The 24,644-nt window shown below is 37.1% G+C and overlaps 2 protein-coding genes across 8 annotated transcripts in view; both read right to left on the bottom strand.

The window, feature by feature from the left end:
• Nucleotides 1–2,894, bottom strand: part of Fgd4 (FYVE, RhoGEF and PH domain containing 4) — a 204,534-nt gene extending 201,640 nt beyond the window's left edge. The window contains exon 1 of one of the 4 annotated variants that reach the window (XM_048802520.1): nucleotides 2,327–2,894. In XM_048802520.1, coding sequence (XP_048658477.1) covers nucleotides 2,327–2,603 — 277 coding nt within the window. In that variant the 5' untranslated portion in view covers nucleotides 2,604–2,894. The remainder of the gene's footprint in view (nucleotides 1–2,326) is intronic. The other 3 variants (XM_048802519.1, XM_048802521.1, XM_048802512.1) reach the window with 3 other exon arrangements.
• Nucleotides 2,895–15,805: 12,911 nt separating this feature from the next.
• Nucleotides 15,806–24,644, bottom strand: part of Bicd1 (BICD cargo adaptor 1) — a 230,738-nt gene continuing 221,899 nt past the window's right edge. For all 4 annotated transcript variants that reach the window (XM_048802507.1, XM_048802508.1, XM_048802509.1 and 1 more), the window contains one exon: nucleotides 15,806–22,159. In XM_048802507.1, coding sequence (XP_048658464.1) covers nucleotides 22,072–22,159 — 88 coding nt within the window. In that variant the 3' untranslated portion in view covers nucleotides 15,806–22,071. The remainder of the gene's footprint in view (nucleotides 22,160–24,644) is intronic.

Genomic DNA, 24,644 nt, shown 5'->3' with positions numbered 1-24,644 from the left:
TAATGACGGATGGTACAATGATATTTAATAGGGAAGCGGACTTGATTTAAAAAGGGAAGCACTTTCCGAAATGTTTTTACCCTTCCCAAATTGAACAGGGTGTGGTCACCCAGTGGTTTGTAAAATGTATATACGTGTATATTTGTGTGTACCACGCAGTTCTTAATATAGAAAATACACTCAATAAATAGTAGCTATTATGAATGTTATAGTTAGATAGGTGGGGTCTCAGGGAGAAAGAGATCCTTACTAGATGGAGATCTGGATCTATAAGCTTGACTAGCCATGCTTGTCTCTTTAGTGAGATGAATAAAATCTCCAGTGTATGCTTGTACTGGATCAACTGGAACAAAAATATAATCAATTTGAATGTCACTAGATTATGACATTAAGGTACTGTATCCTGGTCTGGGGTTGTGGCTCAGTGGTAGAGTGCTTGCCTATATGTGTGAGGCACTGGGTTCTATCCTCAGCACCACATTAAAAAAAAAAAATTATATATATGTATAAAATAAAGATTTTGATAGATCAATAGATACTATATCCTTCTACAGATGCTACAAATTCTATGATAGGAAGGGGAACAGTTGTACCTATTAAGAGACAATCATTATTTCTCAAGACTGAAAGTAATTCCAAGATTTTACTTTCAGGGAGTGAACAATATTGAGTCAATGTAACAAATCTTGAAAGGTTATGGCTAGGTTCTCTACTTCTTTTAAAAGTACTCTGGATTTCCTTTGAATTAAAAAAAAAAAAAAAATCGCCAGGGGTTGGAGGGGATGTGACTCAGTGGCAGAGCACTTGCCTAGCATTCAGGAGACCCTTGGGTTCATTCCCCAATACTGTAAAAATAAATAAATAAATAAATAAATAATAAGGAATCTTTCTTTTATAAGCACAGCTGCCTAAACAATGTTGTACAGACTGCAACAACACCATTCACCCTTAGTTATAACAAGATTTTCTTGGCCTCTTCAGTTCAAAATTAAGTCAGGTGGTCTTAGTAAAACGTTAACAACTGGGAACCCATTATCCTCAAATTAAAAAGAACTGATTAACAAATTGTGTGGGTTAAATAACTTGAAAAATATATAAGTACCTTTAAAAAGCAAAGCATTTTCACTTGATAAGAAAGAAAACACTCTTCCACTAATTTTTTAGAATGAATCACACCTGAAACTGGAAGAGAGCTCAGAAATTACCTCACCAGTTTCCTATTTTTGCAGGAACTAAATGGAGACTGAAATCACTGTAATTCAACTTGTTTATATATTTTCTTACATCACCATCTTTGTTGTTACCTAATGTGGTTTTATACATTTTGAATTCATCACTCATCTTTTTCTGCTGTATACTGATCACAACTTCAGGACAAGAACTAAAAGGGAACATTTTAAATCTCCAATATGAAATCATATGCAAATCAACAAAATAATTTTATTTAATATCAGAAAATTTGTGAAAGTAATTTATTTGTATTTTTGCTGGTTAAATAAGAGTTTTGTTTCACAAGCTGGTCTACATTCCATATTTCTCTGGTTATCACATAAACTGGTGATAGGAAATTTTAAGTTTTGCAAATGGGGTGGGGGAATTCCTAATGTGTTCTAGTTTCAAGCTTCCCTGGGGAGAACTGAACGCATTTACAAAACAGAGGAGGTGATGTGACCTTAAATAGATTATCCTGAGAATTTCTCCAATACTAAGAATTGATATGAATTTCAAAATCAAAAGGCTGCATTGCTGAGCCCTAAATTTATCAACATGAAAACAGCAAAATTCCGTTTCCTGGTATTAGGCATGTTTCCTTAATAACAGACTTGCCGCTTTCCCTTCAGGGTGGAAGTTAAGCGTCCTCTGAAAAGGGAAAACCAGGGCACTAAGGATAGGCAGCCCGGGTCACACCCAACAGCGAGGCTGCTGGACCAGGATGAACATCAGCCTCCGCATTCACAGTAGTAGGTCTGCCAAGAGCAGGAAATTAGCGAAAAGATTAGACTTATAAACTTCAGGATCAGAAAACAAGATTTGCTGATACCTAACAAAACTTTCTTTAAAAAGAGTTACACCTTTACTTCCGGAATTCTTTGAGAAGTGACCTACAGAGCAACCTCAGAGCTAGGTGGATTTCTGCCCAAGGTCTTTCGGGGGAAGGGACAAAATAAGTAAAAGGGTGTGTGGCCGCGAGCAGTGGTCTAGTACTAGAGTTTTCCTTTTGCAGCTGGAGGAAAGGGTACACCACCTGCAGGGCACTGGGCGCGCCCCTCACCTGCAAACGCGCGCCTTTCCAACCCTTCCCTTCCCCCGGCGCACAGACGCTTACCTGTGGCGTTTGCGGATGCGTGGCGCCTGAAGATGCCCATCTGAGCCGGTCCCAAGTGCGACGGAGGCCTAGTCCAGGGCCGGGGGGTCCCGGGCGGCAGGTAGGAGAAGTTGGACTTTCTTCGGATCGCCACCCGCCTGAAGTTGTAGCCGCCGTCCACGCTCATGGTGAGGGGCTCGTTGGCGGCTCCGCCCTCTTTCCTGCCCGGTTCCAGCCGCAAGAGCCCACTCTGGCGGCTTCTCGCGGAAGATCGGGCCCCAGGGGGCGTCGCTTGCATGGCCAGGTTCGGAGCGGTTTCCGAAGGATCCGCTCAGCAAGTGCCTTGCGGTCTCTTCCTGGGACGCTCCGGGCCTCGCGGGGAGTTTGGCTCTGACTGCTTCTGCGGCAGCCCCACCGCCTCGCTCTCTGCGGCTCTCGCAATCACCTGATGCTCCTACCGCAGCTGCCCGGTCGAGGCTGCCTCCACCCCCTCCTCTCCCGAGCCTATCGCCCGCAGGCCCCCCAGGGAGACTATCCCGGAGGCGGGGAGTCCAGGCTGTTTGCGCCGCGGCGGCCGCCTCCTCCGGCCGGGGAAGCAGCCAAGGACGCACTGTGCTGAGCGCAGCGCCCAGGGCGCGGCCCGGGAGCCGGCTGGCTGTGGCCGCCCCGCCGCGGACTCGACCATTGGCCCCCGGGAGCCGCGCCGGCGCACACCTGATGCCGCACACCTGGCGTGCTGGTAAGGTCGCTGCGCTCACCTGCGCACAGCGCACTAGGTTGGGAAGAAAATAAGTCCAGCTACTCTTGAACTCTGTTCAGGGTGCCTGCCATTCTCACAAACCCACGCTGAGGGTCACATACGTTTTTCAAGATGTTGTGCAGAGCTCTTGATACTCATTTTGAGTAAGTATTTCAGACAAGAAAACCAAAGTGTGGAGCCTACCGTGGATCACCGAGCATTAAGAACCTAGAATCCCTGAGTGTCTGCATCACAATCTGCCACGCGCAGTGGGTCCCAGAACGAAGAAAGGAAGAGAAGAGGTGGAGCTAACAATGCATAGGTCTCCAGAAAAGTAGACCCTCGGTCATCATGATCATTTTCAGGACTTCATTAGTATTGCACTTTAGAGTTCTTTTAAAATTGTCGATTTTTAACACAAACTATAGACAAATTAAAGAAAATGAATTTTTAACGGGTGCAGTGGCGCGAGCCTGTAGTACCAGCTACTGGGGAGGTTGAGGCAGGAGGATAGCTTGAGCCCAAAAGTGGAGTCCATCGAACCAGTTTCTAAAAATAATAAACAAACAAATAAATAAATCACTGCTGTTTCTAATAACCAAGAAGCCATGTTTCCAAACCAGAGAGATAGAAAGGGAAGATCCCCAGCTCAAGCAGAGTTCCCTAGTCATTCCCTCCATCTTGGAGGTCACCCCATGTGGCATATAGTCTTTCAACCAGCTCCCTGAAATGTAGCTCATATCCCAACCTTTGTGGAATTCAATTGAGCTCTTTCAGTCTCCTGAGCTGCTACTCAGAAAACATACAAACAAACCCTTAAAGGAAGGAACTACTCCTCTCTTGTTTTGTGTGGTACCAGGGATTGAACCCAGGGACTCTGCATGCAGAGCAAGCACTCTACCACAGAGCTATGTCCCCAGCCCCATTCCCCTAATTCTTTAATGTATCTATTTTAGATCTTGTTAAAGGAACTTTTTGCTCCTTTAGGAGTTATTGTCCCTTTATCACTGTGTTACACCTAGTCATTATTTCTCTTTCTACTTAAATGCAGAGTTGCCTACTGTGCCAAAATATTGACTATCAGCTTGGATATATAGTATTAATATTTTATTTGTTAATACAGCTAATAAGAAGTTTGCTGTTTATTCATCAACACATATTGAACAAGAAATGTATTGGGCCCCAGAATACAGTGCTGAATACCATAGAAGAGTACTTACACTCCATGTTTCTGTGGCTGGGACAATGCTGAATGCTGACCAAACTGTCTATCTTGGGCAAACAAGGAGAGTGCACTTAAACTTTTCAAGAGAAAAATTATGAATGATTTAATTAAGAAAAATCTAACTTTTGCAGCAGATTTGCTCTTATTTTAATCTTACTCCAGAGTTGGAGGGCACCTCAGTAGTAGATCATTTGCTTTATACACAAAAATGCATTAGTTCTATCCCCAACACCACAGAAAGAATGATAAAACTTCTCTCACTTGGATAATAAATTGTGTTATTTTCTCAGTAAAATGAGTTTTAAACTTATTAGTTATTAACTTTGATGCTGTCACTAGGTAGGAGTTTATATAAATGTCATTAAAGTAATAAAGGTCACTAAAGGGTATGAGTCATGCTGACTTTGTGTAGTAGCATTACGAGGTTGACATAAGATAATTTCATAAGGACCTAATTGAAGAAGATGACACAAATATATAACAGAATAATATAATAATTAGTAAACAGTATAATTTGTGTATGTGTATGTGGTACTGGGGATTGAACCCCATGGTCCTCTACCATTGATCTATACCCCCAGCCCTTTTTATTTTGAGACAGGTTCTTACTAAATTGTCCATGTTGGCCTTGAACTTGGGATCCTCCTTCCTCAGTCTGTTGAACAGCTGAGATTACAGGTATTTGCTTCCATGGAGCCCGGCTAACAGTAATGATACTTTGAGTTGGTACAAATTAAGATTTCAATAAAACTTTATGTATGTGTATAGTATATACTTTATATATGATTAAGTAATTTCTAACATGTTAATTTTATTTCTGTCTATATTTGAATACACACACACACACACACACACATACACATACCTCTTAAAAGTTTTATACAAATTTGATGTGCTACTGAAACTGCCCTAGTACAAGTTTGGCCTTGTACCTCCTAAAAAGGAAATAATCAGTCAATATCGTTTATTCATTTGGAAACTGGAATGGAAGCACTTGCTTTGTAAAATGTGTAGTCCCTGGCATCATGGTGCTTATAGCTCATGAGATTAGGAGAGGGGCACCCAACCTGAACTTGGTCTATCAGTAGACCATTCCTAAAGGAAGTCAACATTAAAGGGAGACCCAAAGGATAAGGAGTCAGCCTGGTCTAGGGGGGAAGGGGGTATAGAGTCACCCTAGTGGAAGGAAGACAAGATAGGCAAGAAGATAGAAAAAGAGAAATGAAGCTGGAGAGAAACTAGGGTTAGATCATTAAGGACTGTGGAAGTCATAGTAACAAGGGAATAATTTTTAAGAGTTTTAAGCAAGAAGAAATGACAGGTTTGCATATTAACAATCATGTTAGACTGTCCACATCCCTTATTTTTAAGGGAATTACACCAAAAATAGTGCTTACTCCTGGATTTTTTTGGTGGGGGGGTACTAGGGATTGAACTCAGTAGCATTCTACCACTGAGCCACACACCCAGCCCTATTTTGTATTTTATTTAGAGACAGGGTCTCACTGAATTGCTTAGCGCCTTGCTTTTTGCTGAGGCTGGCTTTGAACTCGAGTACCTCCTGTCTCAGCCTCCTGAGTTGCTGGCATTACAGGTGTGCACCACTGTGCCCGACAATCCTGGATTTTTTTTTTCTTTTTTGCACAAGGCCTTGTGCATGCTAGGCAGGCACTTTACCACGGAGCTACATCCAAGTCCCAATCTTGGATAGTTTCATCTCAGAGGATTTATACCTCCATGAATAAGTGAATAAATGAAACACTGGGGAAATTTATTTAGATTATACATGAAAAGAGGATTTTAGGAAACTTTCTTTACCTTTGTAGACTATATCTTACACCTTGCTGTTACCTACATCATATTTTTTAGTTTCGTTTTTATTGTGGTAATGTTATGATAATTTGTTTTGTTAAGTATCTCCTGTATAAACACTGCTGAACTACCACACCAACGCCAAGTAGCCAGGATAATTAGGGCACAGAGTGATGGGATGCAATCCTGCGTTCCCACTCCTCTCTTTCTTGACCAGGAAACACAAAACTAAGTCACTGAATATTTAAGCTTTCCGCATGTTATTGAGTATTCTGGTTATTTAATTAGCAGTACATATTGATTTACTAAGACCTCCACCAACACATGCTTTCTTTCAGTGGGCTATTTCTGTGCTAAAAAACTAACCTGTGAATGAACAGGTCCAGAACATAAAGGTAAGTTTGTTCATTCCAGGGACTGCACTTTTTGATTCTCTGAATTCTCAAGCCACACTCTATTCCATTAGCTCTAAGATGCCATAATTGGGAGAGGCACTAAGGAGGAACAGGACTGGAAACCATGATGAAATGTTTTCATGGTTCTTCAGTGACTCTTTTACTAGAAAATATCTTTGATGTGTTTGTTTTGTTTTGTGTGGAGGTTTTGGTTTGGAGGGATATGGATGTAGATCCTGAGCTACTATAGCCAACTTGTGACCAGGGGGGAGACTCTGAAGATGGCAGAATAGGACAATGGCCATACTGTTAAAAATTAGTTCACTCAAATTTTAAGTAAAGGAAATCTTTGAAATCTTTGTAATCTTGAAATTACAAAGCCTTGTACTTAACGTCTTATTACTGCTTAGTAAGGTTTCTTTTAGCATGTATACATGTAACTTCTTGCTTTTTAATGAGATGATTTAGATAGCTGGTCAAGTTATGATATGTGGGCCAATTCAAGCCCACCATTTGTTATTTTTGTAGAGCTTATAAATTAAGCAAGACTTTTAATTTTCTAAATAATAAATTTTTAAAATATACTTTTTTTTTTCTCTTTTGATGTTGGGTATTGAACCCAGAGCCTCATTTTTGCTAACTAAGCCTATTCTCCATCACTGAGCTATACCCCAGGTCCTGAAAGAAAGCCAGAAGTATATTTTATAACATATGAAATTATGTAAAATACAAACTTGTGTCTGTAAACAAAACTTTTATTGAACTCAGCCAGTTTATGGCTGCTACAGAAACAGAGTTGAATAGCTGTGACAGAGACCAGATGACAAGCAAATCTGAAAATATTTACTGTCTGGTCCTTTACAGAGAAATTATACTGACCTCGATCTTGATACACAAGAGAAATTTTAAAGGGCTCATTTGATTTTGAAAATGAATTAAGGCATTTTCAAAAACTATAATTCAAGTTCTGCTATGTTATGCCTTTGTAAATGCCATAATAATGTCAACAGAAGGTGACAAGCTGAGGCAATCAGACTATAGTGTCTATCTCTACTTGTAAATTTACATCCTTCTTCAATAACACCATGGCTTCATGACAAGGCTTATGCATCTATAGGCACCTGTAGTAGCCCACATAGCTCTGCATAATTAGAATTCAAAAGAACTACATTCATCATACCACGAAATTTTCTGTGAAAGAGGCAATATAAATCTGAAATCAGTGATGTATATGTAGTACCTCTAATACGATTGGTTTTTTTTCAAAGACATAAATAGACATCTGATACACATTTTAATGAGAATAATGCCAATTAAAAATATTTTAAAGTAGGGTTTAAACATTTTCATGCTAATAATACTCAGTGTTTCATGAGAAAACAGTTTCCTGGGCTGGGGTTGTGGCTCAGTAGCAGAGTTCTTGGCTAGCATGTGTGAGGCACTGGGTTCGATTCTCAGCACTGCATATAGATAAATGAAATAAAGATCCATCAACAACTAAAAATGAAAGAAAACAGTTTCCAAATTTTTGGATCTCCAAAGTCCTAATCAAAAACTGCATTCATCATCCAGAGGCTTGAGAAGCTGAGGCAGGAGGATCATGAGTTCAAAGCCAGCCTCAGCAACTTAGCAAGACCCTGTCTGTAAATAAAATATTTTAAAAAGGGCTGGGGATGTGGATCAGTGGTTAAGCCACCTGGGTTCAATTCCCAGTACCAAAAAAGCAAGCAAAAAACTGTGCTCATGAAATGCATCATCTTTTATTGTACATTATAGCATAGATACTTTTGTCTGATTTTCCTTTCTAGATTTTAAGCTCCTTGATGGCCCAGTCCATTCAATTCATGTTTATATTCTCTGTTGCATCATGTACAGTAGCTTCTTTATAGTTAAATTACTCAATGAAATTTACTGAACAAAAGAGACCAAAAGGAAGAATATTCATGAACATTAACAGCAATTCTTCTTTCTTCTTTGAGTAATAATTCACCTAACAGAAACTTGGTGTTTTGTTTTTTTGTTTTTGTACTGGGGAGAGGACCCAGGGACTAAGCATTCAGGTGAAAATTTTTGCCTAAAAATCTTATTTTTATTTTTTGCAGTCCTAGGGATTGAACCCAGGGTTTTGTGCATATTAGGCAAGGATTCTACTACTGAGCTATATATCCAAGCCCTATATAAAGATTAAGTTATTTCTTTTTTCTTTCTTTCTTTTCTTTTATTTTTTATTCTGAGACAAGTTCTTGCTAAGTTTCCCAGACTGACCTTGAACTTGTGATCTTCCTGCCTTTACTTCCCTTGTAGCTGGGATTACAGGTGTGCATCACTGTGCTGGGAGGATTCATTTTTTATAATAGTAACCCTGTCTGCGGTCAATTTGTCAGAAAATAACCTGATTTATTCCAGGTGAAATTAACGTTTTTATCCTGAACTGAGCAGGTCTCACCACTGTCCAAGGGAGAAGTTCTGCCAGGGACAAGTGTACTGAGCAGGGCTCAGCTGTTAATAGGTTTCTCAACTTAATAGAGCTGACACTGCCTCTGCAGCCTTGCTGGTGTGATTGTCACTTAGACAGCCAATTAGCACCCCATGTCTTTGCTGATTTAGAGGATATTTAGGAACACAATCAGTTCTTGAATAATTTGTTCAATACCTTAAGCACAGGTTTTCCATCTGAAAATAGGCACAGCCATAGGCTATCTGTGTCTCTTTTTAAACTTTATCAATGTAGCCTGGAACTTATCTTAACTATGTTACCCTTAATTTGCATTTCCTAAATGATGTAACTGTTTAGAAGCATCAGTTTTTAATTTTTTTTTTTTTTTTTAGATTTTGATGGATCTTTATTCATTTATTTATACGTGGTGCTGAGAATCAAACCCAGTGCCTTGCACATGCTTGGCAAGCACTCTACCACTAAGCCTCAACCCCAACCCCTGAAAGCATCAGTTTTGTTCAGGATAGTGCTGCAAATGCTAAGAGAATGCAGCTAATTCCATATATATTTTGGCTTTCCATGTTTGGTAGTTGGTGCAAGTGTGCTCAACTGGTTGATCATAAAGGAATCTCTAAGATTCTATTGATGCATACAGCCTATGGTTAATAAATATTCATCTACTGACTTTCATAAGAAGTAATAGTAGTAATGAGATGGCTTGTAATAGAAAACTCCAGTTCCATCATGTGCAACAATATGGAGAGAATGCAAGAGAACTGATGCCTACACTTTGAACTCATCATAACTCATTTAGTTTTCAACAATACAAGAATTATAAAGTTATTCCATTGCCCTAATCTGGCCTCACTTCATAGCAGTAATGAAGTACACAGAATAAGAAAACATGCTTTAAATGTAAGGTATATATCTTTTTAGAAATATAGAAACCAGCTGTTGGGTGTGGTTTCATGCCTGTAATCCCAGTGGCTCAGGAGGCTGAGGCGGGAGGATTGCAAGTTCAAAGTTAGCCTCAGCAACTTAGCGAGGCCCTAAGCTATTCAGTGAGACCGTGGTTCTAAATTAAATATAAAAAAGGGCTGGGAATGTGGCTCAATTATTTAGCATCCCCGGGTTCAATCCCTGGTACCAAAAAAAAAAAAAAAGAAACCTGGGGGTATAGTTCAGTGGCAGAAGTGTGAGTGACACCCTGGGTTTGATTCCCCAGCACTACATAAGCAAACAAACTACATCAGAATGTGTACAATATGGGCAAATATGGACTTCAGAATATTCAACATCCAACAAAAATGTTTCTGAGGAGCATCTCAGAACATTTTTTCTGCCAGTCAATATCAATTGATATTACAGACAATGGTAGGCCGCCACTGTCTAAGGCAAACAATAGTCATTTCCCAGATAAAGCACATTTTCAAAGGGCAGCCTTTTATTGGTCTGATATGCATAGTTGAAAGCACATTATCATAATTATATCTTAATTCAACACAGCTTTATTTATTTATGTCTTATTTATACTGGAGATTGAACTCAGAGGCACTCGGCCACTGAGCCACATCCCCGGCCCTATTTTGCATTTTGTTTAGAGACAGGACCTCCCTGAGTTGCTTAAGCACCTCGCTTTTGCTGAGGCTGGCTTTGAACTCCCAGTCCTCATGCCTCAGCCTCCCAGCTGCTGGGATAACAGGCATGCGCCGCTACACCCAGCTGAGCTTTATTTTTGTACTTGCTGAACATTAAACAACAACAAAATCTCTTCACAGAAAATAAGTAGACTTCATTATTCGGATTTTATTTTCATCTTTGATACTTATTGAGTACATATAGTACTTACCTAGGAATGTGATGTGATGAACCTTTTTTGCATTATTTAAGTATATTTAGTAACATGGTCTTTATTTTCTAATAAAATAAATAACCCAGAATTAGAACAAAAATTGATGTGAATGAAGCAAAGGTTGACTTTTAAATATATTCTAATTGCTATTAATTTTCTTGAAATAGCCAAGCTTGAAGTATGAATCCATGTAAATCTAAGAAAAAAGGTGAACACTTGATAGGAAGCAAATGCAAAGTCTAACAATGTGATGATAGCTTTCTTACAAGAATATTTGAAAAGATACCTTTAATTTCATAGAAAATCTAGATGAAAGGGTCATTCAAGGAGAGAGAATTAAGGACTAGAAGAAAGAAAAGTTTAGCCTCTGTTTATATATTGAAAAACAATATTATGGGTTATTAAAGAGTATTAATAGGGCTGGATGTGGTGGTACATGCCTATAGTCCCAGCAACTAGGGAGGCTGAGGCAGGAGGATCACGAGTTCAGAGCCAGCCTCACCAATTTAGTGGGGCCCTAAGCAACTCAGCCAGATCCTGTCTCCAAATAAAATACAAAAAAGGGGTGAGGATGTGGCTCAGTGGTTGAGTGCCCCTGGATTCAATCCCAGTACTGAAAAAGAAAACCACTAAAGAGTATTAATAGGGTTAATTACAAAGGCATTAGAATTAATAGTTATCAATAATCCTGTTGAATAAATCCATTTGATACAAATATTTATAGAGAAAGCCTAAATGTAAATGTCCTAAATCTCCAAGAGCACACTATCTCTTTATAAAATGACTACTGGAATTTCAAAGCAAGATTTTCATGAAATATAATATACGCATATTTTATTATGGTTATTCCAAATTATTAGTCTATTTTAAAAGACTTAAGTTCAAAATGTTCAGGCGCAGTGGTGTACACCTGTAATTCCAGGAGCTCCAAAGGCTGAGGCAGGATGAAGGAGAGTTCAAAGCCAGCCTCAGCAATTGAATGAGGCCCTAAGCAACTCAGTGAGGCGGTATCTCTAAATAAAACATAAAAGGTGACTGGGGATGTAGCTAGGTAGTTAAGTAATCCTGGGTTCAAGTCCCTGTACCACAAAAAAACAGAAAAGAAAAAAAATGTTCTTGCTTAATGTTAAGTATTGATTATATTTTTAGACAGACAATAACTTCTAAATTTTTTTGAAAAAAAATAAATGTGTAATTTAATATTTTAAAAACTGATAACATGATGTGAAAAGAATATTTTTTTCTTGTTTCATCTGTTTAATGAGGCCCAACCTGATCACTCCACTTAAAATTGCCATGTTTTACTTTCTCCCCACTCTAATCTGACATGTTTTTCCCCCTATTTCTACTTTTTTCTTTTTCCATACAATTTCGCTCTCTTAACATACTTTGATATTTACATACTTATTATATCTACAGGGTTTTTTTTATGTCTCCCCATCTATGCTAGATATATGATACAAACTTCAAAAAGCTGATTGATATATCTTAATCTTAGAGCAGTATCTGGCTCAAAAAAAAAATAGGCTCTCAAAAAAATATTTGCTGAATTAATCCATGTCAGTGTGGAGGACTCCAGAGTCTAGGCGGTGTATTATTAAAAACAATATTAGCTATCAAGCATGAAACACTGTAAGAGAGAATGTGTGTGTTATTTCATTTAATCTTTAAAATAACCTTGCAAGATAGGGGATTTCTATCCTCATTTCAAAACTGAGACAATTGACGCTTGTGTTTCAGTACCTTTTTCAAAGTCACAGAGCTATTCAGTGCAATGCCAGGGCTAGAATTTGGAAGAAAAAAAAATTCATGTTTTTAAAAGTACTTCTGCCAACATAGCTTGCTTTGGGACAAATATTTCTCTAGAATCGTGTGTTTTTTAAATAGTTTTTTTTTTTAGTTGTAGTTGGACACAATACCTTTATTTTATTTATTTATTTTTATGTGGTGCTGAGGACTGAACCCAGTGTCTTGCATGTGGTGGGCGAGCACTCTACTGCTGAGCCACAACCCCAGCCCCTCGTGCTTTTTTTCCCCCCTAGTTCCATTGTGAAATTTTTGAGAGCCCATATTTTCTTTACTTTTTTCCATTTTTTGAATAGATAGAATATTTGCATGGTTGAAAAATAGCAAAACAACATGAAAAGGTCACCTACTGCAGAGTCTGACTCCCCTCTGGTCCCCTTCATCCAATCTTTCACTCTTTCATAGGCAAACATTTCTATATCCACTGTTACTTTATAAAAACAAGACTAACATTTTTATTTTCTTCCTTTTATATATATCGAGTAGCTTACTATATGTGGGAGCTCACACTTTTAAAGTCAGATTTCAGTGAAGTAAATAATTATTTACTTCCTTTGAAAATTTGTGCTCCTTTAAATGAGGTAAAATCTGCCTGTGACATTTGACTGACATTATTAATAATTTACAACTTCAAAGGAAGTCAAATTATGAAGAGATCAGTAGGTTTTCCTAAATTAGTTTTATATTAATCTACACTAATTAAAATGTCTACTGCTGCTATTTTGAAGATTTCTCTTAAAGAGTTTTATAATCTTAGTACAAGGTGGTACATGAGTCAGAGTTAGAAATTTTGAGTTGACATATTATGGCTACATGGAGGATAGGAGTACTGAAAGTTTCAACTTTAAAATCCTTTAGCAAGGCAGGGTGGTACACACTGGTAATCCCAGTGACTCAGGAGGCTGGCTGAATTGCCAGCCCGGTCAATTTAGCAAGATCATGTCTCAAAATAAAAAATCAAAAGGGCAGGGGATGTAGCTCAGTGGTAGAGCACCCCTGGGTTCAAACTCCAATACTGGGGAAGATTAAAAAGAAAGGGGTGACCTTATGTTTGGTTTAATGCTCTATTGTCACTATCTTAAAATTCTTAAACATTTTGAACAAAGAGTCTTACATATTCATTTTGAACAGGGTCTCACAAATTATGTTCACAGTCCTATTGTGGGATGTGAAAACAGACATCTGACTGAATATTTATAGTTTCTCCCACCTGATTTTAGTAGTAACAGAAGTTAACTTACTGAATTATCCTTCTCTTATCCCCTGACATAGATAATAAAGAAAACTAGGTATTCCTACTATCATATTTCTACAACAATGTGTCATTATAGTTATCATTATATTTATGTTGCTTTCCACATTTGAATTATATTATCCATTATGTTTATTTAATATTACTGCTAATATTTTTTCCTGGCAAGATTTATCTTCTTTGACAATTATGTTGTGAGTTTAGCATACTGAAGTTCTGATAACCACTCACCATTTCCTCCAGTTGGTGGTGAGAGCCTGCTGAAATTATAGTAGGTGACATTAGGTTCTATAAACTCAGTTCCAGATGTCTTATGAACAAAGTTAGATGTTAAGGAGCCAAGAAACCCATTTTTTCAGGTACTTGCTACTCTTATTCAAATTTATCAATTCCTACCAATAAATATGTGTCTATCCAAAAATTCCCACCAATTTTGGCCATTTTCTTAAATATAGTGGAGATGTGGGAATCCTCCAAGTTGCCTTCATAATGTAGTACCATCTAAGTTGTCTGCAAAATGAAAGAGATGAGAAGACTTGTTTTGTTCCTTTCTTCTCCTTCTTCTCCTTCTCCTCCTCCTCCTCCTCCTCCTCCTCCTTCTTCTTCTTTTTTTTTGAGATATGTTAGAAACTCCTGGGCTCAAGCCTCCTGCCTCAACCTCTCTCCCAGTAGCTGGGGGCTATAGGTGTGTACTACCTCCTCTATCTTGAGAAGAAACTTCCTTGGTGCTTCTCAGGTTGATGTAGTTGTTTTTTTTGTTGTTTGTTTGTTTGTTTGTGTGTATGTGTGTGTGTATGTGTGTAGAGACAGGGTCTTGCTAAGTTGCTTAGGGCCTGGCTAAGTTGCTAAGGCTGGCTTTGAACTTGCAATTCTCCTGCCTCAGTCTCAAGAGTTGCTGGGACTATAGGTGTACCCTACCACGCCCAGCTGTTTTAGCTTTTTGAAGGTGACAAAAGTGGTATTATCAAATAAACCTAAAGAAAAGAAAATCAAAACAAACAACAACAAACCCAGGGGGATGTGGAAGAAATAATAAAAAGATTTTTAGGAAAGTTTATTGCTAGTATTGTCCTCGTGAAACAGGTGAGCAGGCAGCTTTAGCTGGATTGTTGTGGCCCATGGTGGGTGAGTTTGATGAGTTATGGGAGTTGTATTAGAGGTTTAGAACCTCACATATATCTACATTCTGTCTGGTTCTCCCTCTCAATCCAATCCAATCAAAGCAACTAATTTACTACCAGACATATTTGCAGGAGGAGCCAGTAAATTAACCTCCCTCAACAATTTGGGTCTCTGCTTTTCTTTCATGTAGGAGGACAAATAATTATCTCCAAAAAGAAAGAATGTAAGTTTCGTTTTTGCTGGGTGCAGTGGTACATGCCTGTAATCCCAGCAACTTGGGAGGCTGAGGCAGTCGGGGCAACTTAGCAACACCTGGTCTCAAAATAACATAAAATGAAAAGGTCTGGGGATGTGGTAGAGTATCCTGGGTTCAATCCCCAGTATCATTATATATATATATATATATATATATATAAATTTATATTTTAAAAACTATATATATATATATATATATAAATAAGCAACCTCCTCCCCCCAAAAAACCCAAACCTTCATTCTTCTGTCAAAATAATGTTTCTTTTTTCTTTTCTTTCTTTCTTTTTTTTTTTTTTTTAAGAACAGGCATCCTCTTAGTGTTGGTACATTTCTAGCTGAATTTAGCTAAGTGTATTTTCCCGCCAAAATACCCTTTTAGGAACAACTACAAGTCGGAGAGATGGTAAATACAGAGGATGGGCAAAGTTATACACGTTATTTAACAGGAATGTGCAGAAATGTTAAAGCAAGCCATTCAGTTTTTAGTTTAAATAAGTTCTTTGAATAAATATATAGATCATATACAAATTCCTATAATTTTGGTAATTATAAATCAAAATGATATACAGAAAAAAATGCTAGACTGATTAAAAAGAGAGTACTGATGAAATGAACAAAAGGTAACCAGTTTATTTACTGGAAAAAATTATGCATTACACAATATTCAGTCGTTAACATAAACCAAGGTATAAGAATCGATATATCGGCTTCTGGTTATTTTCTTAGCATCGGAGTGCCTTTCCCAACCATTGAGTGTGTGATCAATTACACGAAAACAAGCACAGGGTGTAGGAATTCTCCCATGAGACATTCACTTAAGATTGTCTACAATAAAAAAATAAAAAGGACGAGCAATAATAAATACATAAGGATTTTTTTTCGAATTAAGAACAAATGCATGTGTCTGAGAATGTTTCCTTTGAAATTTGAATTTTTAAAAATAATTAGTAAACAGAAGTTCCTTAGATCAGTCGTTTAGTCATGTTTCCATATGGTGTTATTAGGTGGAACACTTCATATCATTTAACCCCAAAAGGCATAATAAGAAACTTTAATTAAATGTAGGAGAAAGCTAAATCGCTATAACAATAATCAGACAGTGTACAAATCAGGGTTGGCCACACATGACACAAATGTAAATACTGGAAAGAAATACAATGTAGGAATCATGTTTGGTTCACGGTATATACGTAATCATGCAAATAAAAACACTGAGTAGATTACAAAAATGTCATAAAAGATTTCCAAAGAATTGTTGACTCTAACAGTCAAACCATTGAGCTTAAAAATTCTGTGGTGACAATGTTAAAACGATGCATTTCCTCTATGACTTGCTATGCAACCATATCTATGAATCCAACATTCACTCTGTGTCTTCATTGTCACCAAATAATGATTTTTCAACATAGTGATGATATATCCTTTTACTTTATAGGTCTCTGATCTTCGTTTTAAAGTGATTTTTTTAAAATACCAATGGCATTCTTTTTTTTTAATATTTATTTTTTAATGGTAGTCGGACACAATATCTTTATTTATTTATTTTTATGTGGTGTTGGGGATTGAACCCAGGGCCTCACCCGTGCTAGGAGAGTGCTCTACTGCTGAGCCACAACCCCAGTCAACCAAATTGATTAAAAAAAAAAAAAAAAAAGTCAACACACAAGTTTACTTCTCAGTGTTTTGATTAGAGTCATGATTACCAGAGAATAATTCTGAAAGGAAGAAAAGTTAAAATAAAAATAAATTCTCAACACATGTTGTACAGCAATTAAAAGCCAATCTCAGAATTAATCTAGATCTGCAGTTTATCCAGGCTTCAGATTAAATAGGATAAAATTTAAATAACTCCAGAGGAAAGGGATAAAACTACATTAAAGAGTAGAGCCATGCATTTCAATATGGAAAGGAGACCAGGTACAGGTGGCAATCTCTTTACATTCCTAATGGGGAAATCACAGGAGAAATAAGACTTCTAGAGTGTTCATATCATGGATATGGGAAGGCTTACACGGTGTGAACTATCTCATGCAAACATCTTACACTGTGTACCTCTGTGCACCCTTGCCTTACACTAGCAGCAGTTTATTTCTTCTCCTCTTTTTTTTTAAACAGAACACCATTTGTAGAAAATTTTCAGCTGGGGAACATACCTTAACACTAAATATCTCTTTCAAGTACACTTTGAGTAATAGGATGAAAGAGATGTCTAGATGAAGTCTTTCAGGTGTTAACAGAGCTAGGCTACAAATGCAATACATCAGGGACTATGGTAGTAATGTTGGCATCAAAATAAAGATGAAATTGGACTGGGAATATAGCTTAGTTGGTAGAGTGTTTGCCTTGCATGCATGAGGCCCTGGGTTCAATCTCCAGCACCACACATCATCATCATCATCATCATCATCATCATCATCATCATCATAATAACAATAATTTCAGACACAATCATCTGGGAGCATTATTACAGAGGATGGAAGAAGTCACTCGGGAGTAAGCTTGTTCTCATATGTCAACACAAATTGATTTTAAGGTAAAAAATGATTTTTCAGTAGCAGCACTGATCATGCTATCTATCATGACTCCAGTTTGATGGCTTTCTGGAAAATTATGTTCCCTTTATTTGAAAACATATTACTGTAAAGTTTTTGTGATCTTAAATACATAATTATTTTAAATCACTCTGATTTATAAACAACAACAACAACAAACAACCAGAGAGTGAACTTTTAAAAATGGAAACTTCACCCCAAGAGTTTCTTTCAAATCTAGGTCTAGCTACAATATCAATGTATTTGTGGCATCCCTGGGTTGAACCAGTACTGTTCCTTCCTGAAAACCTATTAGCTTCTTCTGATTACTTTTTCAGAGATGCAATTATATCTTTTGGCTGACTGGAGCATGACAATGAAATGTGACATTCTTATTTCAGTAGAAAATATATTTTATTCCTTCATATTCTTGTTTTGTGATCTCCACTTAAGAACTGGAGAGGATTTTATTTAATTTATTTTTTTTTTAATCAGGAAATTCCCACATCTTGGCTATTTGCTGGACCACTGTTTCAGGCTTTTCAAAATAGCAGGATTTATCTGTTGTATTTCCATAGGATAAGAAAAGCTTGAAGATCCTTTTAAGTAAAGATAAAATTCAAGAGGTACTTGTTTCCCCTGAGGGATCACATACCTTTTCTTTCGGAAGTATTCCTGAGGACAGTTGTTTTTTAGATTCCAAAAATTGAGGCTTTTGGTAGCAAAACCGCTACATTCTAGATAACTTTAAAGATATTATGAAATATAGCTGGGAGGAAAATTAATACCAACAAAAAATTTTTAAGCCAAATATCTTGGAGAAAGTAAGATTACTATCTTATTTCAAGGGATTAAATACTTTATGACTATCAGTAAAACTTTAATGTATTTTAAAAAAATAAAAGAATCATGGGATTATTGTAAGATATTTTAAGATATTTTGCCACTTAACGCTCTCTAGATCTCCAACAATATTAACTTCAAAAAAACATATCTTTTTTATAATTATCAATTCCAGTGATGAATTTTCCATTGTAAAATCCTTCTTCCTAGAATTAATATAAATCTTTCACACTGAAGAATTTCTTATTCTAGCCTTAGTGATCTCTATCACAGGTGTCTATTACTTGCTAAAATTTCTCTTTTCTTGAAGATCACTGTTGTACATGCTCTCCTTCAGCTACATAAAGTATATCCAAGTCTTTTCTTAACTGTTTAAGAATTTTCTGTTTTTGCAAAGTTCCCCAAACTCCCTTTTTTGGAATCCAGAACTGTATACATGAAAGGAATCTGATAAAATGTGAGTTGATGGGAAAGTATCCAAGGTTTTTATGCCCCTGAGCACTTAGGCCAAAGGCAATTTATTGCTCCTTTTAATTTTACTGATATTTTTTAATTAAGAAAAAATCTCTAGTAAGAAAGCATTTCTGCATACTAACACTATTCTTTTCAGCATTGTAATTGTGCTTCCTTTTTGAAAAAATTACTTGGGCCAGGAGAGGCAGCACTCAAGAGGCTGAGGTGGGAGGGTCACTGGAGTCCAGGAGTTCAAGACCAGCTGAAGAGCAGAGACCCCATCTCATCAAAGCCAAAAACCAAATCGAAACAAAACTTCTACTTGGTTATTCTACTAAACACTCCTGCTAGATTTCTTTCATTTTTGCTCATCGTGTTTACAACACTTAGCTTTAGTGTATTTTTTCAATTTAGTTTTCCTCCCCAAACATGTCTTCAATTAGTAAGGCTCATCCTTTTGGGTTTTCACTAGTTCTTCACTTTTTCGGTTTCCTTTTGGATCCTTGTATTATCTTTACAAGTATTGATTCTTACCAACACTACACATATTTATTCATTTAAAATGCCTATAAATAAATATAAATATGGCTCAATTTAAACTATACCAAATAATGCCACATTGTAAATACAAGGTATTCTCTCTTACTGCCACTTAATTTTGTGCTGAAAGTGAGAAATTTATTTCCAAGTTTCCAAATCTTCTTGACAAAGTTGCACTAAAATTAGTATTTTGTAGTTAAGACTTCAAAACAAGCATTTTCCACTCTATTTGGATAAAGAACTGAAATAAAACTAGTTTATGATAGGTTTCATATTTGAAGAAATAAATGTTCTGTATATGACTCACTTTTCCCTGGGACCTAAATCTAGAATAAGGGAATAAAAATGAATGCAGCCCTGGTAACAGGACAGTTGTGTGGTTTCACAGAACCAAGATCGACTGCTGAGTTCCCATCTCACCAGACAAAATCCATGAGACAAACAGAAAGACGTTGTTCTGAGGTACTCGTTAAAAAAGGCATGTTTTCTCTCAACTTAGCAGCTATGCCACTTTTCAGGTCCAAACACATGATGCTTGAAAAAGGAAAAGTGTGTGTGGAGGCGGGGCAAGCATTCTTGAATCACTCTAATAAAATCCACACTGTCTCACTAATCCTGGTAGCAGGCAGATGAAACAGCAAGGGAACACTGGTAGGATGGAGCATGTTAGGTTACTGTGACTAGGGCTTTCATGAAGATCTGTTTTGTTTGTTTCTGTACTTGAACCTGAATCTCTCTTTTGGTGAAGATTTCGACTATTTACCCCAAGTTGCATAAGAAATGACTGTTGAAAATAGCACTTAGAGAAGGAACACAAAACCTCCTGGTTGCTTTGGTAATAATGACCACCACTTATCAGGCAAATGACTGACAGAGGCTCCTGCAATGTGCTTAATGACTGACAGGTGGGCCTTGGATGGACCCCTCTATGAATGTACCACCCACTTCCACTCGATAAGCTCCTAAACCTCCACTGCTAGTGTCCTGCACCGTTATCTGTCCTTCACGTTAACAGCCGGACTGTGTCCGTTCTGAAGAGAAGTTACATGAAAAGGTGAAACCCTTATGGTTGTAAATTAGTTAAGGCTACCTGACAAAGACAAGGAATCAGGGCTAGGAGCAGTTGTGTGGGCAGCACTTGAGAGTTAAGGAGCCCTAGTGTTAGACCTTTCAGCTCAATTAGCTGTTTCCTTGTTTGTCAGATTATGTGCAAAATAAATTTTGCTATGAAAATCCACTGCCTTAAATCAGGTCATAAAAGTTACCTAGCAGAATCTGTAAATGAACTAGGAACATGTCTTATCTCAATATAATATAATGATTGTAGGCACCTGAGTGTTTGTCAAAAGTAGACAATGAGCTAAGGTTTATTATCTATTTGTTTTTTGGCAAGGAAGATTCATTATGAAAAAACCTAACAACAAAACATACAATTTTAATCAAAATCTGAACACTTTCTGGTAAATTAACTAGCCAAAGCTACCTTACATCTATGTATGTATATATTTTCTCCTTTGTTCTTGATACCTTTTAGCAGGAAAGACCCATAGTAGGACCCTGAATTTGGAAGAAGTTTAAAAAAAAAAAGTTCTGGTCATTAAATAAACACATCATTTTTTTTCCTTTCAGGTTGTTTAGCCTTCTATAATGTCATCACACACGTACACACGTACAAAGAAGCAGCACCAGTACATCTACTCAACTGCAATTTTAAAAAATTGAAGATGCCATCAAAACTTGAATAAGTCAATGAAACAAAATTTAGTCTCTTTCTTAGATTTACTTAATAATGTCCAGTGAAGAAATATAGTTAAAAAAAAACCAGCAGTTAATGAGCTACTGATTAGAAAATAAGTGCATAAATAATCAGTGTAGCAGCAAAATACAGTTATTGTTAACATTCTGATGCACCACATTTATCATTTTGTGCAAGAAAAACGATCACAATCTGGCCAATTCCAGATTTCAAACTCAATTAAAACTCATATGTAACTGAGCAAATTATGCTTCTTTGAAAATAAGTGCATTAAATTCACTTCTCACAGAAATTATTTATTACAGACATAAATCATGTAGCAAATAAAGTAACAAAATAAATATCAATGACCGAAAATATCAGAATCAACTTCTATAGCTGAATTTGGAGCATGAGGAAAGATGATTTTACAATATACGTATTTTACATCGTCTTAGGTCTCTCTTATGCTATCGAGGTAAGCCAGCCATCTGAGATGCATATTTCATGTTTCTTTTTATTTTTGAACTGAACTGTAGCCATTGGATTGGAGAAGTTTAACAGTGAGTCAGAGGAACCATAAAACGTTTGATCACACGGGGTCTGTGCTTTTTGTCAATCTTCTCAATTTTCTCTCTTCCAAAACGATGAACATTAATCCAATTGTACAGCGAACCACCGGGAAGAACATCCCCGCCGGGGCTTGGGCAGTATCCTGCGAGTGGCTACAGAACCTTCAGCCCAGATGTTCGTCCACAGGAGCTGGAGACTAGGGGTAAGGAGGCTTGGAGAGACAGTGGAGAGGGGCGCAGGGCGAGCTGGAATGTGGCTGCTCCTCAGGGAGAGCTACGTCAGGACTGAAAACGAGAAATAAGCTGGTCAGTAGGAAACGCACCGAGGGGCCAGGCAGACCATGAGGGTCAGATCAATTGCTTTCACATACATTTTAAAAACATGATCAGAAATTTTGCACAGAAAATAGTTTAAATTCAAAACATGACAAGTCACCTGTGGCTTTCAAAACAAGGCAATAATAATAATAATAATAATAATAATAATAATAATAAAAGAAAGGGGGGGAACCATGTTAGGGAAATTGCATGTGAACTCTGGCCCCAAAGTCACTTCTTTTCAACTTCAGTATGCATACAAATTGCCTAGCAATTTTGGTAGATTCTGATTTAGTAGATCTGGGTAGGACCTGAGATTCTGCATTTCTTATAAGTGCCTGCTCCAGTAATTTGGTTGGTTTGTTTTTGCAGTACAGGGATTGAACCCAGGGGTGCTCTATCACAAAGCTACATTACTGGCCCTATTTATTTATTTGGGACAGGGTCTCACTAAGTTGCCCAGGCTGATCAGCCTTGTGATCCTTCCGCCTTAGCCCAAGTTGCTGGCCTGGCTCTATCTACTGATTTAAGTGGTGCTGGAAGTTGGACCAACGCCTTAAGAGTTGAGAGGATTCTATTGTTCTCTGGTGAAATCTGGATTCAATGGGATAATTAATGGACCCGTGGAAGGCCAGTTCACTAGGAGTTCCCCCACCTGCTTTAGCACAGTGATGCAAAAACAACTGAAGAGTTTTATGACATTTTCCATTTATTAAGTAAATGATGGAGATAGACCATCACCTCTGAGAGCTTCCAATTTAAACAACTCAGGCTCATCAAGGTCTTGAGTAATCTTGAAGAATGAGGAAGTAAAATAACTGAATTGCCTAGAGTAAAACCTAAAACGTATTTGGGTTCAGATCTTTTAAAATGTGGCTAGCAGTGGGGAAAGGGCATTGTGGGGATTTTTCTCTTCTTTATTTTTTGTTGAGGGTTATTGCTGTGTTGTCCAGGCTGGTCTTGTACTCCTGGGCTCAAACAGTCCTCCTGTCTCAGTATCGCAAGTAGTTGGGATTATAGGCACACACCACAAAATCCAGCTAAGATGGATATTTTTCTAAAACTACTATTTCCCCATATATTATGAAATTCAGTACCATACAATTCACTCCTTTATCAGAAATGTTTGAGAGAACTATTCAAGGTTTGTTATTATTATTATTTATTAATTTAAATGCTTTTTTAAAAAAAAAACTGGATTAATCCTTTATTTATTTATTTATTTTTATATAGTGCTGAGGATGGAACCCAGTACCTCACACATGCTAGGCAAGCACTCAACCATTAAGCCACAACCCCAGCCCTAACTTAAATACTTTTTAAAGCTAATATCATTGAAATAATTAAAAAATAGTATTAAATAAATACATTCTAAACTTTGGTACTGAAATTATCATTCAAATATATCTATCTTGAATTTTAATACAAAATCATAATTACACAAAATTTCTAGTCTGCTTGAAGTTACCTTTACTTCCTAAGCTCTTTGCACTTGTACATTTAGTTTAAAAGAAGATTCATGTTCTGGGCTGGTTAGAACCAATGGTAAAAGTTATTATCCTACATATTTTAAAAATGTGTGGTAGGTAAATACAGGAGAACTGGAACACCATCAAAAGAACTGAGTGGATGGTATTATTTATCAATTAAAAAATATTTTAAAAGGAAGAAAATAATTCATGGCAAGATTGACATTCTCAGATGGTCAGTCAGATGGTTGGGAAACAGCAGGTTATTGCTAAATCAAACAGATTTTCCCACAGACCTAACGGTTTCTTTCTGTAAATCTGCAAATCTGCATGAGTTAGGACTGATTCCTTTTTAGGGAATTAATATGTTATGCAATGTAAATTATAGCAAGCAATGCATAGTCACATTGTGCAAGAAGGATGCATTTTTGAAGACCTGTGTAATTCAATACTCTCTTTGATAAAGGAAGGCAAGTATTTCTGCAAGGCTGGCTGTCCTGTGTGGCAATACATTGAGTGTGGGTTACAGTTCACTTGGCCCTTCACCCTGACATAATATCATTCGTGATGACTTAAGATTATTTTCATTATTTCAGACTTTTTACATAAAGCAAGAGTTAAAAACAACTTAATAGTATTACTATTACAAATTTGCATGAAATCCACTCTTACTGCATATTATGTATAATACCCTTTAAGGAACACACTATTGGTTTCCAGCCTAAGAAATTATTCTTTAAAAAAATTTATTGGTTCTTTTTAGTTATACATGACAGTAGAATCCATTTCAACATAACTATACAAGCATGGACTATATCTTGTCTTATTCAGACCCCAGTACCTCTTCTTCCCCTTCTCTCTCCCCACCTGCAGCTCCCTTCCCTCCACTGGTCTTGAAGATCATGTTGTAAACAGTAAACTTAGAAACTATTACTATGTCATAAAGGTGGATATTATCTTCGGAAAGCTTTTTTTCTTTTTCC

Source organism: Marmota marmota, unplaced genomic scaffold (genome assembly GCF_001458135.2).
Source record: "Marmota marmota marmota unplaced genomic scaffold, marMar, whole genome shotgun sequence".
In the NCBI taxonomy this organism is placed as follows: Eukaryota; Metazoa; Chordata; class Mammalia; order Rodentia; family Sciuridae; genus Marmota; species Marmota marmota.
This window is presented reverse-complemented; position numbering and strand designations above follow the sequence as displayed.